General features: G+C 36.2%; 1 protein-coding gene across 1 annotated transcript; it reads right to left on the minus strand.

The window, feature by feature from the left end:
* Nucleotides 1–7,088: 7,088 nt before the first annotated feature.
* LOC139441825 (uncharacterized) lies at nucleotides 7,089–20,683 on the minus strand. Its single transcript, XM_071222582.1, has 2 exons — nucleotides 20,544–20,683; nucleotides 7,089–8,442 (listed from the first exon to the last, which is right to left on the minus strand). Exons 1-2 carry the CDS (start codon nucleotides 20,576–20,578, stop codon nucleotides 7,542–7,544), a joined length of 936 nt encoding a protein of 311 aa, XP_071078683.1. The 5' UTR covers nucleotides 20,579–20,683; the 3' UTR covers nucleotides 7,089–7,541.
* Nucleotides 20,684–21,135: the final 452 nt, after the last annotated feature.

Here is a 21,135-nt window from a genome sequence, read left to right on the forward strand (position 1 = left end):
GCTACATACCATTGAAAAACCAAGTATGATTTTAAAGTATGTATTTTATAAATCAGGGAGTCGATATGAATTAATAGACTCCATGTCACATGAATGCTGTTTGTCCTTAGTGCGATGACGTCTAAATTCAGAAAAAGCTGCAATTTCTGGAAATTGCTCCATATAACATCAGATGTACCTAGTTATTATTTGGTTCATAAGTTTACGGTTATGATATGGTTGCAGTTTGTATTTACGATTGATTGTGTTTAACTGCGTGTATATAAGCGTTATGACAGCCATACGTAAAACTCGTATATTGTAGGATTTTCAGATTGATAATAGCGGAACGAACTAAATTCGTTTTTTATTGTTAAAATACACTTTAGCATCTATGAACGTATCAATATGGGATATATTGTTTTAAGCCTGTGGTGTTTATCTTTTGTGTTAGACAACCCAAATACAGTGTTGTTTTGTGACAACTCGGTATGTATATTAGTTTCCTACAAGATAAAACAGTTGGTTTTGACCGTAAAAATTCCATTTTTTTAAACAGTGTTGTTAAAATGTTTGTAAGAATATGCCCGAATGATAGAAATAATCAGTATTTATTGTTTTCGTCATAATCTCCAGAATGAACAGAAAGCTAACAACGGATTATATGAAACACTCTCGGATCGCGTTGCGTGCTAATAGCGCAAATTTGACACATTAGAAAGCACGTTCGTGTGGATTTAAATTAAAAACAGTTTCCATTAATTTTAAGTATACTGACTATAGGAATACTAGACATACTATAGATTTTTCTCTGCAACACTGAATGAAGGAGAATGACCTTTCGTATACACGACATTTTTTTATGATTATGGAAAGTGGATTGTCGCGATTATTATTATGAATATAATCAACTTAATTATTAAAGAAACCTGAGCATTTTTAATGTAAGTAAACTACGGTTATAACGAACACGCTTATATCGAACTGACGGATATAACGAAGTTATTTTTGGTCGTAGTTTAAATACATAATATTTGGGAATCTAAAAGATTTAACGACCACCAAACCAATGTATTTATACATTGTATATATCTGTATGCTGTTTGTATGTAAATGTATTTACGAATAGATATTATATGTTACACACATTTAACATGTATAATAATTGTGTAAAGCTTGAAATGAGGAGAAACCACGGCAGTGTGTCACAAACTCATTGAACACACAGGCAATCAAATAGTTAACTGAACGTGCTTTTTCCTGTTGTGATTTGCGTGCCCCGAACTTCTGGTCAACGGTCTATGGACTTATTGCTATTCATGGTATTCAGTGTAATATACACAACCCCAGTCGGACGTCTTCTCATAAAGGGAAACAAATATTTGTCTTAGTCATGTGTTTAGTTTTCTATTTGTTATTGCAATTGATTTTCATTGCAATGGGCACCATGCTAAGCAAACACACGTCATAACAACGCTTTATGACGACAATCAATATCTATTTTAGTAGTGAAATAGACGAATCCTGCTTTAATAGACCGGAGGTATTTGTTCTCATACTGCTAGAACACACATTTCTTTATCACGGGCATCATTTGCATATAAATTATGTGTTTTATATCAAATTAGATCTTATACCTTAGCAATTATCTAGAATATAACGGAACAAGTATAATATTTGGTTAACTTTTGGAAATACGTTGTTTTCTTCCAAGTCTTCAAATAAGCTCTTGTAATATTTTAAAATTGCCCTCAATCGTAACAAATTATTTTCTTGCGTGACGATGCATATTTTTTAATAATGTCATCGCCAGATAATACTTAATTCCGATTATCCTCCAAAACCGATTCCATCGGGCGTAAAATACTGCTAGTGGTTAATATTATAAATAATGTAAGTAATGTCTAAAACGTTCATTTTTTGTATATAAGACATCTCATCGTTTCTTGATATAATAGCTTATTTCTTATAGCATTTGGCTAAAGTGGTCACTGATATACATGGGTTAATCTTTCGTAGTTAAAGTATTTTTATCTAATACAAATTAGATCTAGTCACATTATTTTTCAACAGCATAATGCTCGAATAATCGATTATTGTATGCCATTCTGACAAAAGAGTCTATCATCATACAATTGTTTAAATGTTAAAACTATCCTCTAAAGGTATGATTTTGTTAAAATGTATCAATTTATTAAATGTTTCCGTTCCATACAAATTGACACTTGAATGCATGTAATGATAAATTTGTTTAAAATTTGAAATTCAACCCTAATTCCTCATCCCCATGTATTCACCGGTTATTGAAGCCAGACTATCGTGAGCATAGTGTCAGGACTCAAATTACTCCACTGTGTTTTCAAATAATTCAATTTGTAAATCCTCCTCGATATTATTCCATCCCCTGGTGAAATAACAAGGACTAACTTCAGCGTGACGACCAGGATGTGTGTGCTACTAGCATCATCGAAGCGGGCTAGTCACATAGTCTTGATTCAACAAGGATATAACTCGGTATATTATTCGGGGATATGAAAGTTATCGCTGCCTTAGTTTCCGTTCCTTCCTTATCACCTGCCTGATATGATCAATTATTATATAGACTTGAGTTACTTATTAATATGATCCATTATGATATAGACTGAAGTCACTTAACCCATATGATCCATTTTAATATAGACTGGAGTCACTTACCAATATGATCAATCATAATATAGACTGGAGTCACTTACCAATACGATCCATTATAATATAGACTGAAGTCAATTACTAATATGATCCATTATAATATAGACTGAAGTTACTTACTAATATGTTCAATTATTATATAGACTGGAGTTACTTACTAATATGATCCATTATAATATAGACTGGAGTTACTTACTAATATGATCAATTATTATATTGACTGGAGTTACTTACTAATATGATCAATTATAATATAGACTGAAGTTACTTACTAATATGATCAATTATTATATAGACTGGAGTTACTTACTAATATGATCAATTATAATATAGACTGGAGTCACTTACTAATATGTTCAATTATAATATAGACTGGAGTCACTTACTAATATGATAAATTATAATATAGACTGGAGTTACTTACTAATATGTTCATTTATAATATAGACCTGAGTCACTTACCAATATGTTCAATTATAATATAGACTGGAGTTACTTACTAATGCGTTCAATCATAATTTAGACTGGAGTTACTTACTAATATGTTCAATTATAATATACACTGGAGTTACTTACCAATATGTTCAATTATCATATAGACTGAAGTCACTTACCAATATGTTCATTTATAATATAAACTGGAATTACTTACCAATATGTTCAATTATAATATACACTGGAGTTACTTACCAAAACGTTCAATTATAATATACACTGGAGTTACTTACTAATGTGTTCAGTGAACATATGATATAGATTTGAGTTACTTACTAATAAGTTCAGTTATAATATAGACTGGAGTTACTTATATGTTCATTGAACATACAAACAGAATTTACTTACTAATATTTTCAATTGTAATGCTAATATGTTCAATGTAATATAAAGTTGGCAAAGTAGCATGGGCATCACATATTGGAAACCTTTTGATTTCTCGTGGCTACGGCTTTGTATGGTTAAACCAAACAGTTGGTGATGTTAAACTCTTTTTGAAACAATTTCGTTAACAATCTATAAATATGTTTTCCCAGAATGGCATGCCCCTCTAGAAAAGATCAAGATATGACTTGTATAAAACTTTTGATATGGAAATTCAACCAGAAAAATACTGATCTATATTAACATCGTAGGTTTGGATTGTAAGATCTCATGCTGCACGAAGGAAGAAAAACGTCCACTGAAAAATCGAACAGGTTGTGCCTATTATGTGACTCAGCTATACAAAATGAAATCTAAGAAAAACATTTGTACCAGAAGGCTATCTGTCCAATTATCCTGTACCTTCTTTTATTTCTCTTCTCTCTTCAAAGGATGATGCTGTCACAATTAAACTGGTTATATATGTTAAGAATGCAATTTCTCTCAGAAACCAATTGTCCGAATATGTTAAACTACTTATATGCCTTTAAAGCAATAAATATCTTTGACTTTAACTTTAACTTGACTTTGACTGAACTTTTACTGGACTTACTTACTTATATGTTCAATGTAATATAGACTTGAGTTATTTACTGCTACAGATTTGAGTTGCTTCATTTACAAGATATAAAACGTCAATGCCAGAGAATAACTAGTTTTAATTATCCTACGAAAGAGATTCCACTGGACGTAAAGGGCAAAATAGCTTTGAAAGGTAATGGAATGGAACTATGAAAATAACTAATGAAAAAGGTGTTCGGGGAAGGGTAAACAGACGGCGAGATTTCTCTCCCCCCCCCCCCCCCCCCCCTAGGGCCCTGCATGTTTACCATGTTCTGTGAACAGTATACTCACACCTTATAGCTCTGGTATTAGTAAAACCTTTATGAAGAAGAAAAACGCAAAATAAAAATAAGATATACATATTCACATACATGTATTTTGTAATATATGTATTATGAAGGTGTATCGTTAATTAGGGGTCGGTTTATGGAGGGGCATGTTGTGTGGTAGGTGTCCATCAGTTCTGTACAATATTAGTTTCCTTGCCTAATATGCAGTTTACAAAACAATGTATGTAGACATATATTTCAACATGTAATATATCTAATTTATTGTGTGGCAGGCTTGCAGGCTGATTTAGTTAAAAACATGTATGTTAAAGCAATGTATTACTTTCATTGTCTCATATTAAGGGAGAACTACACTTATTATGTGACGTCTTCATTTATTGAGTTGCTGGCAGATCTGTGTTATCATTCCCGTGTATTCTACTGTTTGGGTTCAAATCTGAATATTTCTTTTGCGCTGTAAATGTAGTGTTGTTCTTTAAAATTTCTGTAGCGTCTTTACTACGGCGAGAGATTTACCAAAACGTGTAGAATAGAACATAAAAGCGACCTAAAACATTTCCAAAATCATAAGAAATATCCGCTCAAGGCAGTGTTTAGAAACATCTATAATGTCGTTATATATAATTACAGTTTAACATTGAGAATTACAATATGGCGCGCTCGTTGGCGTCATTAGAGAGAGAGAGAGTAACGCATATTTAATTATTCACGCAACCTTCATGCTCGTTTGTTCATACCGTGAGTACTCAGTCAGAACAATAAGGTCATACTTGTATGAGCACCAGCTGATACAGTGTTTTTGTCGTACATAAAATTAATACTCCCCCGTGATACATAACGGAATGTGAATGTATCAACATTTCTAACTATAGACCTATGTAACAAATGTTATATTTGGGATAACACTTCCTTTGTCAAGTACAGATTCTTGTGGTTTTGACATATCACTTCTTTAAGTGACATTTAGAAGTTGGTATAATGACCATGGGAGATTGGTCTGTGGATATACAACGTCTTTATTACAATGAATGGATGTTACGATGGAGATTACGGCGGAGACTACCGCCGCCATCAAGCAAGTGATCACTACGGCGTCAGCATCTAAACCGAAACATGGCATTCACTAATATAGTTGTATAACCATAGAACTATCACAAGGTAGACACGATTTTATGGATAACAACTTCTTTAATACTGTAAAAAGCGATGTTTCGGTATAGATCCTTATACCGTTGTCAAGCAAGACTGAATGAGGGACATAGTACAGAATATATATAGTAGGTGGAGGATTAACAGTTGAAGATAAACAGTAACAACAATTGCATACATGAGTCGGAATCCTCCACCTACTATAAATATTCTGTAGTGTGTCCCTCATTCAGTCTTGCTTGACAACGGTATAAGGATCTGTACCGAAACGTCGCTTCTTACAGTATTAAAGAAGTTGTTATCCATAAAATTGTGTCTACTTTGTCATCGTCAACTTCTAAGTAATGTCTATCAAACAATTAATAGAACTGTCTCTCTCGTTTATATACCTAGGGTCCGTTGTTCAACTATCATTCTTTCATCTGACAAAGATTGTTTAAAATCTTAAGATCGTTTCAATAATGATCAAAGTTACAATATGTATGTATGAACATAAAGATGTTTTCACAAAAATACTCTTAAATTCCTTAAGGGAATTTTAGCTGCTGGATCATATGATAAATAACACGGATATGCGTGTCAACCTAATTAAATGAGGTCCACATCCATATACATGCATTTGTTGTGGTCAATATTTTATAGATGTACTGTATATTAAGCTAGATATTTTAATAAATTAAATAACATATAAATTTGGATAAACATGTTGGACCGGCTTTTTCATATCTTCATCTCGAAATTGCGAATGTGATGATCGCATTATGCTTTATAAATGTCAAATGATTTTTATGACGCTGTTACCATATGATTACGTCAAGAGATATTAAAACAATTTCGCTATATGTTATTTAAAGCCAGAACACAGACATTAATGTGTCCTTGACATATGACTAAGTTTAGAAGTCAGTATCATTAGATGAGGAAATACGTCAGGATGGGTAGGAAGGGCACGACATGAGTTTAACGCGTCTGTATTTCACAGTATTTCACTTCACCAGTATCATGGCAGAAGAAAACTCGACGTGATGCAGATCACACACGTTTACCACTCACATCATTGCCACGGGCACAGGTATGGTGCTGACAACCTATGGATCATAATCAGGGTAATTCTGGGATTCGAACCTAGATCAGCGGATCCGGCACGGCAAAGAAAAACCGCTCAGAACGTATTCGTGTTCTGACACCTAAGGCAACTGGACTACCTGTATTGATAATACACATAGATGTAAATAGGTGGAAATATCTCAACATCACTTTCGAAATTTGAGTACTATAAAGTTATAGTAATCGTATAGTAATAGTCCATGTGGTTAGCTAGACAGAATATGAAATCTTTAAAACATCACGATCATTACAAAGACTGAGAAAGTATATAGTGTGTGGTGAACATGACCTTGTATTTTAAAGGTCAAGTTGTAAGTGTTTGAGTGACAGAATTAAGTCGTGAAAATATCAAGAAAACATAACAAGATGCATAGAATACCTTCAGATACTTTACTCTCGCATTCAGGATTTACACCATTCGTGACGTCACATGCACGTCATCATCTTAAATAAACGTTATTATGTACAAGGCACAATATGCTTCACATTGCACTTCCATATAAGGAAATATTGTCCACTGTCAAGGTCACAAAGTCACAAAAAGTGCTTACGACACATAACCCCACTATGACATCTTTGGATTCTATGTTACGTACATTACGTATGTATGACGCATTACGTATGCGTAACATGTACGTAACGGTATATTGCGCATGCCTGCTGTTGAAAGCAGAATATGTCCTCTATCTTTGGAATGCGAAGCGTAGACGACACCTTAAACGTCCTGTAAAATGTCAACTGATGAATCGATGATATTAAAACTTTTAATGAATCAGATTAGGAGATTTGATGTCGAGTTCCGGTGTACCTTTGCATGACTAATGTGTTGTTTGGCTGTCGTGGCATTTATACCGAATGCACATTTATTTCTTCTTCTTCGTCGGAACAGATGGAGAGTTCGTCGCTGCTGACGTCCACAATGTTCTCATCTCCTGATTGGTTCTTTGGGTCGTCACTAGATGTCTCTCCTTCACATCCGCCATCTTCTTGTCGCGCGTGCACTTTGCGATGACGCTCGAGGTTACTTTTATGACTGGTGGCGTAATCACAGATCGTACATACGAAGTCTTTTTGTCCGTTGTGCACCGATAGGTGGCGCTTCAGGAGTGCCTTCCTGCAGAACCTCCGTCCACAATAGAAACACGTGTAACCATGGTAATGGAATATCATTGCGTGCTCACGTAACGACGCTTTAGTCGTGAACAAAATGCCGCAGCATTCTAACAGTTTTGAACACGCTTGATGCATTGTCAGCATATGCCTTTTGAGATTATTTCTTCTGTCTGTTGTATATCTACACTGCGGGCAAGGGAAGATCTTACGGCCGTAGCCGTATTGTGAAGAGTAGGGATCTGACACTGAACCAACCATCCCCTGCAGTCCTTCCGATGGGGGTACTTTTTCGGGCAGAGCTGCTTGTGCCCTTATGTTGAACAGTTCACTCGTTGGCAGGGCAAGTGTTCTTTCTGGAACTAGAACACCGGGTTGGGTGAGTGAGGGAGCGAGTGACGATTTGATATTGTCCAGAACACGGTAGCAAGTCGCATGTTGGCGCCTCATGTGATCAAACAGGCTAAGGCTGTATGGGAGGGTAGCAAGCGGCGTGGAAGCTGTCTTCCCCTGTCCATCGGCTTCACGTGCCAGTTTGAGAGGGGGGACTCTGGTGCAGTCGCCCCCCACGGGAAGGGGGTATCTGCACCCCACGGCATCAAGCACCAGGGGCCTCTGACAATACACGGGTGTAGGCCTGGAAGAGAAAATGACGACTGTTATGACAATGGCACCAGGTGTTCTGAAACTGGATGAACATTTACACCTCAACATACTACAGTATATTCGTATTAGTGCTCTCTATGATTAATACATGAAGACTATTACTTTACCATTGTCAATACCTGACTCAGTGGGCGGTGGTTATAGGGTAGGTGGGTTCCCAGCAACCTATTGCTGTCGTAAGAGAGAATTAATTGGATCGGCGGCCAAGCGCTGTGACTTGGTTGATTGCATGTCATCGCAGACCGATGACGCGTATCGTTGCTCGTTATGTCAATCACTGGTTTTGTCCGGTCAACAATCAGCAAGTGGTCACATTGCGAGAGGATTGCTCATCAAACATTGTCAAGCATCATTTATGTCCCGACTTATCAATTTCTTGGAAACAAATATCACACATGACATGCTAGTGTATGATTGAGTTTGATTTGTGTCATTGACGGGATAAAGACATAGCATTAATACGGAAAACATAAGGTAATTTATCGCATTTCAGAAAAGAAAACAATATGAGCTGTTTCCTCCAAGACAATCAATCACCTATAAGTGTCACGTGACTAGATGCCCTGGGAGGTGTACTATTGATGTCCCTGGCCAAAGCGTCAGGGCAGCAACATCTCGAAGATTAAACACGGGTGGGGGCAGACAGATTTAATCAAAAATTTAAAACGCAACAGGGGCAATACCATTAAAGCCCAATCCCAAACATTGGACGATTGTTCTGTATTGAAAAAGTCCCTTTAGGAGTAATATTTTATAGCGGAATATTTCAAAAAACAAATATTTCATTTTCAAGATGGCGTCTGTGGAATGGGACAGCATTGGCAAGCCGTTCTCTTTGAGAGAGGTATCAATTATTGACAATTGATTGAGAGGTGGGGAGTTACGATTTGACCAAGTTGACTAATCAATCATGTTCACTCTTTTTTCTTCCCCCTGGTTCCAACACAGCAGGGATGTTAATCAGAGATGTAGCTGAGCTCGTATTTTATCTTCAAATCAATGTCTAGTCTCTCTTCGACTATCGCCATGTTTGCACGATCTTAGCAACCCGCGATGACGTCATCAGTTTATGCCGTCATTCTATTGTTTCTTTTATTACTTGAGATATTGACCACAATTCAAACCATTTTAACCTGCGGCGTTCAATAGCACAGATCACAGAGAGCTTGATTTTATTGGTAATTAAACGCGTCACGTGATGTCAGCTTAATGTGATGGAAGAACACACAACAGAGCATGCGCATTTGAAAAATGTTAACTGCTCAATGAAACTTTCGAAAAAAATTACATCCATTAATTTTTATCATTTTTTTTAAACAACATGAATTGAGTAATTCGAATCAAAAATACGATCTAGGTAATCTCCGTCTGTCCACTCGAAGTATATTGGCACTGATTACTATGACAACATAACTACATGTACTACAAAATATGAACTTTCACAAAAACTGACTCAGATTATTTTTAAATATTTACACTAAATGTATCTTGTGGTAAGGTGTGACGTCATTATCCCAGCATGCATTGCATCGGTCCAGATGACGACATAAATAAATAATGAAGTTGGTGTTAACTTTATGGGCCGCTAGTCTCCTTCTATCGCTTCATTTGCACGCCTAATCACACCCACGGCAACGTGTGTTAGTAGTCATCTAAAAATTTTATACAGTGACAGTAAATTTAATCTTTGAAATAATTATCTTGTATTTTCACACAAAATAGATGATGTGATATCCCCCTATGATAGGGAAATGGCTTCGAGAGTATCGCTGAACACAATGCGCCATTATGGCAGGGTTAGAGAGTTTTTAGACATGGAACTTCCACTGACATGGAGACACAGCTTGAACGTGAGTGTTATATAGTGTCAGGAAAGCTTACATTATTGGTCACAGCACGATGAATGTAATTGGAGGACTGGTCATTGACTGATTACGACAATTGATTGGCTTGCCGGAACAAATAGGAACTATGAGACAAAGAATTATTCAATAATTCAATAACTATTTACTAGCTTATCATTTCACTATTTCACCATGCATGTGGAATGATGCGTAAAAGATGAAAACATGAATTGTTTATTATTGGCCCATCTGCCACCAAAGTGACAAAATTGTTAATACTTGCATTCAACATTACAGGTACAAAGGTTTAGCCAAGGACGGAAAGTCCTTGGTGAGCTACGATGTCAATTAAAAGTATCGCCTTCATAAGAGAGGATGAAATTAAAATATTGAAACCTCAATGTTGTAAGTAGTGTAAATCTCTATCACATTAACTTTAAGCAAGAAACAATTACAAGTCTCAACAACAAAAGTGAAAATCTATATCACATACATATCATCAAATACATTTCCCTTTTAATATGAAGCTACATATTCTTTAGCTCTTGATGTTAGTTTGTGTATGTAAATAGTTATACTGGAGAGATGACCCGGTGGGGGTAGGAAGAAGGGGCACATCGTACCACATGGACTACACATTAATCTAACATAAGAAAATTCCTTAAATATCATTTTTCTGAATGAAGTCAGATCGTGTTTCTAAGACCTACCAGCATAAATGAAGAAATATTGTACACAGCCTTGATCTACCTATTATAGAGGAAGAGAAACCACAACCAAGCCTCGAGATATTTTCATAATAAAGTCTCGAAAAAACTCTTCTTTGCTCTGTTTTCCTATGATAGATGAAGCCCATTATCCAGGTGAAATCGGAGACCCTTGAAACCCACTGAGAGTTTGGTCCTCCCAGTCCTGACAAGATACCTTTTGCATTGAGATGTCGTGTTTGAAGTTTTTTAGCTGTATGGTCGCAGAGGGGTGAAACACCACACCAACTTCAGGACCATAAATCACACAACAAAATGTCATCTTCTTCCTATACCTCTGTACCGATACGGAAATCCTTCTCCCTTGAAGGCAATAATCCTTCCAAACGCTTTCCCCACACCACCAGATCCCCAGGGCGCAAGGTAACACAAGCCCTCCATTATTAATTTTCACCTGTCGAAAATGTCCTTCCAACAATCCAGTGCTTAAGAAGGTGATAATCTGCCAATTGGTCAAAAATTGAACAGGGGCGGATTTGAGGAAAACACTATAAACAACTCCAGAATAAAGGTTTGGGGCTGGTCGTTTTGCGTGTGGACTTAACGTGGGGACCAGTCGGTAATTAGAGCCCCTGTCCCAGCTAATCAGGCTATAGGGCCCCGACAAGGAACTCTTCTGTCTCGTTCTCATTTGTCATGACCCGCCCAATCTGTCAACCAACAAACAAGGGACAATTGGTAGAAGATTGTCTGAAAATACACCCCAGTAGACAGGATGGCAGGTGCCCGTTACAGGCAAACACAGTCCAAATGATTCGTCACAATTTGCCACACTGGAGCACGCCAAAGCTTTGTTGTAAAGTGAAAAGGTTTGCAGTCAAGATACAATTCCGAGTGTCCCAAGTTAACATTACATCAAGCACTATATTTCCAGAATCTCTACTTCCGTGTCCAAATAATTATCAGTCGTTATGAATATATTTTAAGCTACGTTTTGAATGTATTTGCAAAACACGCACGTTAATTAACAATTCAAAAAATGGCATTACATGCATGAAAACATCAATTTAAATAAACCGATGGTATTATATAAATTATTCATAAACAAGCCTTAAGGTAAAACTGCTGTTTAGATTATACAAAATCCTGAATACAAAATAGTGACATATTTCTTCCTCAAATATACAACTTTCGAAGAAAAGCATTGTTCTTTGAGCAAAAACGTCGTGTTGTTATCCAAGTCAACAGAGCAATGCTGAAGAAGTATTATTCAGAAACAATGAGAAGGGGAGCTAAAAATGAGCACAACAATAACTCCGGTAACGTGATTTTTATAACATTGATTTTAGTTTTCACAAAGGGGTTTACAGCCGACATTTGCAGCGAAACAAATATCATTATTTGAAATAGTTGTTCACCAAATATAATGAAGGATGACTTGGCAACTGTCAATTCCGCTGGTTGGGATTCCCTTAAGACTTAGAACAAATGACGTCTCTACGTGTTGGCGTCGCCAGGTTGTTTGTGCCAGTTTATATAGACATCAATGCCTCAATAATGCTTCCGCGACAACTATTTATATATCCCTTCCAAATCAGATAAGTTGCTCTTTCAGAAATAATTCATCTCAATCGGAAATCAAGACATATATTTTTCAATCAGGTTAACAGGAGTAATTGGCCGGAGATGTATCGATCTGGGGTCTGAGTGGCATCACAGGGGGTTCCTGCGGACTTTATCGATGGTGGTCAATACAGAGTTTTATTCTTTACAATTAAATTACATAAAAAATGTGATTATTTTGTTATGTTAATGTTTTGTGATAGTGTTGCACATAGTTCCTTTTTCTTACTTTTTTTTAAACTTCGCTAAGTGACAGTGTTTGCCACTTTCAAAGACAATAGAGACAATAACATTTATTTTTATTAAATAAATAATCTGAAACTGTTTGTATGGATATAATTGGTTTGGGTATTATTTCTTTCCGGATTCTGTCCTTGGGCAAGTGTACTAAGAGAAAAATCATAGCGTGATTATGTCTGTTTGAATGGAATTTATGGTCACATGAATGCTTATACAGAGATGGGTTGGCAATGACTGAATGTAGAAATCATACTTCATATCAAAAATATTTTTTATTTATGTCATTTTTTCTTAAACTTTTATCAGTACATTACTTCAACTGTGTTTTCTTACCCAATTACATGCATTGTTAACACGAAAAGATGAAACAGACATTAAAATATGACATTTTAAAGAGAGTGCATTGAGCATATTTTAGGGAAAGAAAAATGACAATTAAATAGACAAGATTAGTGACTAATACGTGCGAGATATAAGTGATGCGGACCCGTCACTCGTGGCGTCCAAACACGAGACCCCCCTCCCAGTCGGGTCCCCCTTCACCCAGATTGAGATGCTTCCCGGCTAACGAGAGATACCAGAGCCTCCCGAGAGGCGATGTGAGCGAGCTGCACGTGACACATGATCTCCACGTGCAAACATGGGGCGTACATTTTCACACTTTGCCTCTCATGAATTCATGTGTTGTGTTTTGGGTAGGGAACGGGACAGAAATAATGACCCAGGGAAAATCGAGTGTTTCGTGAATGACCTTCGTATCCCACTTTATTATTTTTCACCAACCAGTCTCGTTACAACCGATATTAATCTTTTCCGTAATTCGTTTTAGAAACGAGAAGGCTAGTTTTCGTGACGCCCAGTTGTTTTTACGTTGTTTGGTAGAAATTAATTTTATTGATTACGTGTTTACGTCCATAATTGATGATATCTGAAAATTGGAGTTTCTGCAAATAGTTTATTTACTTTAGATTCATGACAGATTAATTGAAACTGTTTGAGTCTGAAGCGGACATGGTTCGGGTTGAAGGTCATATTGGCTCATGTAATGTTAGTAGAAGGGTCGGTGGCATCTCATTCGGATTAAATTCGGGTTATGATCACAAATTAATTCATATTTTTTAGAATCTTTAATATTATTTCACTATTTGAAACAACAAAAAGTATAATATCCAACAGGGGCAATGTTACCATGGCTACCCAATAATCAAGTTGTGGAAGAAATATGTACGTCAATGATTTCTCTGCTTGTTTGCATTATAACACATATAAAGTAAACTACGGTTATAACGAACTACCCAATAATCAAGTTGTGGAAGAAATATGTACGTCAATGATTTCTCTGCTTGTTTGCATTATAACACATATAAAGTAAACTACGGTTATAACGAACCACCCAATAATCAAGTTGTGGAAGAAATATGTACGTCAATGATTTCTCTGCTTGTTTGCATTATAACACATATAAAGTAAACTACGGTTATAACGAACTACCCAATAATCAAGTTGTGGAAGAAATATGTACGTCAATGATTTCTCTGCTTGTTTGCATTATAACACATATAAAGTAAACTACGGTTATAACCGTAGTCCGTAATAGGCATATATACAACATCTATACCGCAAATGGTCGGGACCAAAAATTAAGTTCATAATATCCGTCAGTTCGTTATAAGCGTGTTCGTTATAAACGTAGTTTACTGTATTTTAAATACATTCTAAGTATGCATTACAATCTCAGCTCTATTTTATGCTACATGGGATTTTCATTAAATCAACTGAGAAATAATCCATGCTATATGACTACCCGATAATTGAGAATATAATAGCCATGTTTTACAAGAGCCTGCACATGTTATTGGATATTAGTCTGAACTAAGGTTGCATGACTCTCTCCATAATGTTTCGAAGACAAAGACCACTCACCACACGCTATGAATGAGTAATAAAGGGTTAATTGTCTATTAATTGCTTAATGAGTTCATCTCTCTTCCGTGTGTCTATCATATCTTAACCCCCCTGTCCTGTATTGGTGGGCTGGGGACGACGACCGGCCAATAGAGCTGATGATATCATGACTAACTACTTGTTCATTTGTCTAGCGGCCAAGGAACTAGATCCGTCAGTGTTGTAAAACTATGTTTTAACTTAAGCTAAATATAATGAATATTAGTTTCGTTCAAAAATATTTTATGTCAAATTAGTATACATTTAATGCGTTTCTATATTTCATTTACATTTACATTTACAAATGAGAAAGCTATATGCCAATTATATTTTCCCACGATTAATTTTGTCGTTATCAAATGGCCCAATGACGAGAAGTTATGATAGTATACAGAAATCACGGGTGAAACGGCATATTTATTCAAACAAAGATGGATTTTGTGTTGAGTTGCAGTCTGTTTCAGAAACGTAGACACTTCAATGACGAAGAATAATTATACTGAATTAAATAGTGACGCTCGGTTCATTGATTAAACATTTTCAGAAATATATCAGGCGTATTTCACCAATATTTAAGATCCGTACAGACGTAGCTGTCTTATAATATACATTAACTCTCCACCAAACAAACTGCATTAACAATAGCTTTTTATGGGTGTACACTATGGCATGTTAATGGTTTAAAGATATAGTAGAATGTTTAAAAATTGATAAACTCAAGTAAATATGACATATCATTGTTAGCAATATAATGGTTCAAGGCAAGCGCATTTATAAATAAGGTGTGCCTACCTGAAGGGGGGGGGGGGGGGGGGGGGGGTGTGCTTGTGGTTAAAGCGTTCGCCCATCACGCCGGGTTCGATTCCCTAAACGGGTACAATGTGTGAAGCCCATTTCTGGTGACACTCGGATTTATATTGCTGGACTATTGCTAAAAGCGGAGTAAAACTATACACACTCTCTTAGTCGGGAAAATAGTGTTCGATAGTTACACAAATGGAACTACATAAACACGGGGGGGGGGGCGGGGGGGGGGGGACGGGGGGGGGGATGTCCATGAATTACCCTTGAGCAGGTGAGCTACGGTTGAGTCCTACACGGGTGGACAGCGGGTGTGTGGTGTGCATGCGGCAGCAGGGAAGACCACAAGCGGGTAGTATGATTCCTCACGTCAACCCCTCGACCATTACCCATTGAACTACCCAGTAAACAGGCTCAAATAATGCTATTTGGACAGAGACGGTCTTGCACATACATTTATGTTTCAATTAGGTCAGTAATTTTGGGGAATATACCCAACACAACACTCCACGCCTTTTGGTGCATATACATGTACAATTAGAAAATGAAATGCTTTACTTCTAAAGAATATACCCATATTTTCTTAACAATACACTGTTTTTTATTTTTTGTATGTTATAGTTCTGAACGAGAACGAATCAAATTATTTCTTTATACTCAAGGAAAATTTAATATTTGATTTGACATATTACTTGACCTTAATATCCATGTCAATATGACCTGTGATACAGTCATAAAAAACTGGTTTATTTCATTCATCGTGTTCAAGTTTGATATTCAAATCCACACCAATCGTTGATGAACATGTCATTATGACCGGGCATCGTTATTTGAGAGTTTTCATACTTTCCCCGCACAAGCCTTCTTAATATTATGAAAACACTTATGGACATAAATTCGTGGTCCCTGAACTCAAGTACCCACTCTTTGTGTTTGTGGAGAAAACCTAGGCTGCTATTCTCTATTTTTGATTTTAATGATAGCACAACACGAGTAATTTGTGTTTTCATATTTCTGTTTCTGTCAACAGTTAATGGTAGGAAAAAAACATATACTCAATTATTTCAAATGAATGTCAATTGATGCACGTTCACCTGTTTCCTTCATCTCAATGATGATGTTTGTATTGTTACAATAAACAGGCATATGTTTGCAGTGTCAGCGATAACTAGAGAGAACTAGGGTTACTATGAAAATAAAAATATATTTTGAAAATGTTTATCAATGTACAATATTTTTCTTTCATTAGAGAGATCTGTATTACGATAGAACCTGTTTATTTGAGAGCACTGCTCCAACCATTTCATCATAATTGCTGTTTAGATAAGAGTAAACAAGCGGAATTTGATTTATTCATATTCCGGTGAAGGTTTTCTTGGTACAGTGTCGTTCAACATTTATTTACATTAACCGGGCGTTTCATGTAAAACCCGCTTAATATTTTTACCGTCTACCCTCTTATATATGTGACAATTCATTTAATTTCATGACATTGCATTAGGACCAATATAGTACATACGGTGAAAGGTAGAGGATAAAAGAAGATCTTCATCCTTTCCTACAAAAAAAACCCACACCTCTTACAATGCAAAAAGAAAGAAATCATGCAATGAATTAACTACCTTTGATATTCTTAGAATATGACTAATTCTAGCGCAAAACATTTTTTTTTATATTTTGACGTTTCTAGCCCTAATTTTCCTTGATGCCGGACTGCTATTAATCTGCGTCCGTGGCAGTCCCTGGTCACCAGTGTTCTAGGACTCGGGACGTAACCTCAGTGGGGGCTCAAAAACGAACAAAATAAAGTGGGTGTCAGTGTTTGAAACTCGAGCCTCGAGGGGGATTTCAACCTCTATCTGTCTCCGTCCCAAACTTGGTCCACCACCCTCCCATTCTCTCCGCATCCCTGGGGCAGGTTTGCTCATTTGTCAAACTGTAATCGCACAATGATAATGCTCTCTGTCCACGCTGCTATTACGCAAACATACGACAAAGCTCATTAAACTATTGGCGCAAAGCGTCATTCAAATCTTAAGTTATTTGCTTTCAAGTTGGCCAAAAGCTCACCTGAACCGTGTATGACTTTATCTCGCGTCGTTCCGCTCTTTCTCCCATATTTCACTACACACGCACATAAAGATTCTTATAAACGTCGAATTTATTATATAATATCTGTGTTTGACTGATTATAAAGAAGAGTTAGTGTAGCAATTTCTTTTGACGAGTGATCATGTATTTGACATTGTTCTTTAAAACTACATGATGACTATATCCCATGTGGTAATTCAGGGATGTGACTTTTTCAAGATGCGGAATACAGATTACTCAGTTTCAGCTGCAACATTTGATGCTGTGCGTATTTTATACCTAAACATTTCTTCTATCACACTTTCAAAATGTTCTTTGAATATATCACAGACATGTGATGCGCGCATGGATTACATATGCCCAAATATGATAACTTAGACGCTTTTGTTTCTAATAAAACCTACACTGAAAACTAATATATAACATGAAATGTTACATCTCCAAATTCAAACACACTATACTGGTAAAATCTTTATTTTCTGGCGTGAAGAAATATATTCATTTGTTTTGTTTCCGAGCACGTTGTTAATAAATTGATATCTGCTGTTTAAAACCAATATTATATTTGTATCTCAAACAGAAATATAACGAATCGCCAAATAAAATAAAATTACTGCATGATTTAATAATTCCTTGAACAAAACAAGATTTTCCAAACATAACTTGCACGGTATATTCAGTAACGATATTGTCCACATGTCTTTTTTGTATGTATTTCTGTCTTAGCAGAGAGTACTAAGTGATTGCTACACTATACACGAGAATAACAGTCTCCGTTGCCTGTGTGCCATTACCAAGCCACGTTATACGGGTGTATTCACCGAGTGGAATCTATCAAAAAGCTGACATGTTTGTGCAAAAACGGAAACCATTACATTTTGTTGTTACAATGATTTTGCATATTAATACTTCCATTTTTTCTTCTAAACAATAAAACTGATTCTTTTGTGTATTAAGAGACTGGGAAAGTAGACTTCTTTAATCTACGGCATTTCAAACTAATTATTTCGCAATTTCTCATATTTAACACAATGCAATAAAACTCTAGTGGTGGAATTTAACCTATTCTTTTGCAACAAATACAATCCAAGAGATAAATTCAGTAAGGCAACTCGATACCCACATGGTTAAACCGCCTATTCATAAACCTCGGGGCCAGGTTTGCTGACAGTGGTTCCTGAAGGTAGGACTAGTTCACACTCCCCACAGAACAAAGACCAGGTATCTGCCATTCGTATATTTCACTACATCACACTGTATCGGGATCAGCCATGTAATTTGCTCAAGAAGATTTATTTGTACATAAATAGCTCCACTGTGGCTGATAATACACGGTGGGTATGCTGAACAGAAGTAAGCACCGAGATTAAAGGATGATACACGCTCATCTCCCTTAAATTCAGTTTTTTGTCACATTTCCGTAAATTTTATTGCACAGTGATGTGGCTTTAACATCTGATTTTAAATAATCTGTTTAAATGTATGAATATAATGGTGTTAATTGCTTTCAAGGGAACGTATACCGTATGCTTCTTCTCATAAGGCTATGTTAAGGAAAACGTTTTTATCTTAAACTGTGGTGAAATTTAACATGGACGTTTTAACAAAATGCCTATTGTTGGGGTCATGTTATCATTATTATTATTACATTATATTACAGTTATTGTTTCGTATATTTAGTCTATATGAAACTGGTGATGTGAATTGTCTTGACAATTCCATTGGCTTTTATTCTTCACCGTTCCGAAGATACATTTATTCCTTTCGATCTCTTTCAACACAGCGCTTTTGGCGGACACATTTTCTAAAAAGTACGCATCAAAGGGCTAATTTTAAATTCATATTACTTTGTTGATATCAAATTAAAATGATATAAATTTTGATATAACTCAAAATTAAGTTTTTCACAAAGATCCATGATAATTGCTTTATGTAAACAAACAAAAGAAGTGCGTTCAGTTTTCATTATGTTTCAATACAGTCCAGTCACAGTCTGCTGCAAGGAGTGACTCGCAATATTCGGTCTACTGCCTCTGTTGTGGTAAGAACATTAAACTGTCTATAGACCATACACTACCATAGCGAAACGTCTATCTTCCATAGAAAATCACTAAAACATGCCTTAAAATCTATAAAACTGGCGTCGTCCTTCTATTTCCTTTTTGTAGACTGACTTAATCGGAATCTCTCTTGCAATTGACGTTAAATATTAGCCCTAGCCTGTAATGAACTTTGTCCTTTTTAATGCTTTTCTCAAATTTGTACTGGAATATTTTGAAAGAAGAAGCCATATCGGAAATGCTACTCGAGTTTAATGGATTCTGCTTCCTTTTCTGAAATATGATTGACAATATTGTAATGATAAATTTAGCATAATTGAACAGACTCGGTAACCATGACGTTGCCACAGTTGTAACTGTCAAGTCGGGATTATGATATGCTGTCAATGTATCTGGTAGCTGCTATACTCATAACCTGGTATACGGTGCGTGTTGTACAAGTATATGACTCGCTGTCATCAGTCATACAAACCGATATCAAAAGTAACTTAAATGTAAATTCCCGTCTATTAATTATTATAAAATGTCACATTTAGTCGTTTTTTAAATATTTATTATAGTATTCAATGATGAACCAATGCAACTAATAATGTGTTCTTATAAATACCTATCAATTTAGTTTGTTAAACAACTCGAGCAACACTCAATATACTCAATATACCAATATTATATCATATCAGGAACTAGTATGGGAACAGAACGCTTCATCCGATCAAAATCTAAACAGATAGAATATAAGGAATTCCTTGTTGCGATTCTTACCTGCAGGGTACGTGCATAAACAACGGTCCGTCCATCGGTGCGTGTGTTATTATGACCAGTTGGAGCCGTGCAGTCAGACTGACAACATCACAGGGCTTCAAGCAGGGGTTATCTATACGCGGGTAGAGAATAGCTATGTGTTTGCTTCTCTGTCAACACCGTGACTTATCCACAAACTAACACAATGTTAAAACACATTCTGGCCAATAGCAGGCCAGATTGAAATCACGTGACTCGAAACAGAGGCTGCACGCGCTACTGACCCCGGAATGGGCGGGACGATAGCGTGAATACGTCAATCAATGTAACTGAGTTCCTAATGACAACATTTGGTCATGCTTGGGCAGACAGTAAATATTTGTGTGCCGGACTATGAGTTTTGGTATGGAAATCAACTCATAATATACATATATGATTGTGCGCACGACCTGTCTGTGAGAGGAATATCAGTGTGAAGACGATTGTTAATTTCAGAGATTAGGAAGTATTCATTTCGACGACTGTTGTTGTTCGCTCCCTAGAAATCGAAGATTGCACGTGTTGAGATCAGGGCTTTGAACAACTGCAACATTTTGTAAGACGTCGATTGAAT

Source organism: Haliotis cracherodii, unplaced genomic scaffold (assembly GCF_022045235.1).
Source record: "Haliotis cracherodii isolate W230 unplaced genomic scaffold, xgHalCrac1.p SCAF_45, whole genome shotgun sequence".
Lineage (NCBI taxonomy): Eukaryota > Metazoa > Mollusca > Gastropoda > Lepetellida > Haliotidae > Haliotis > Haliotis cracherodii.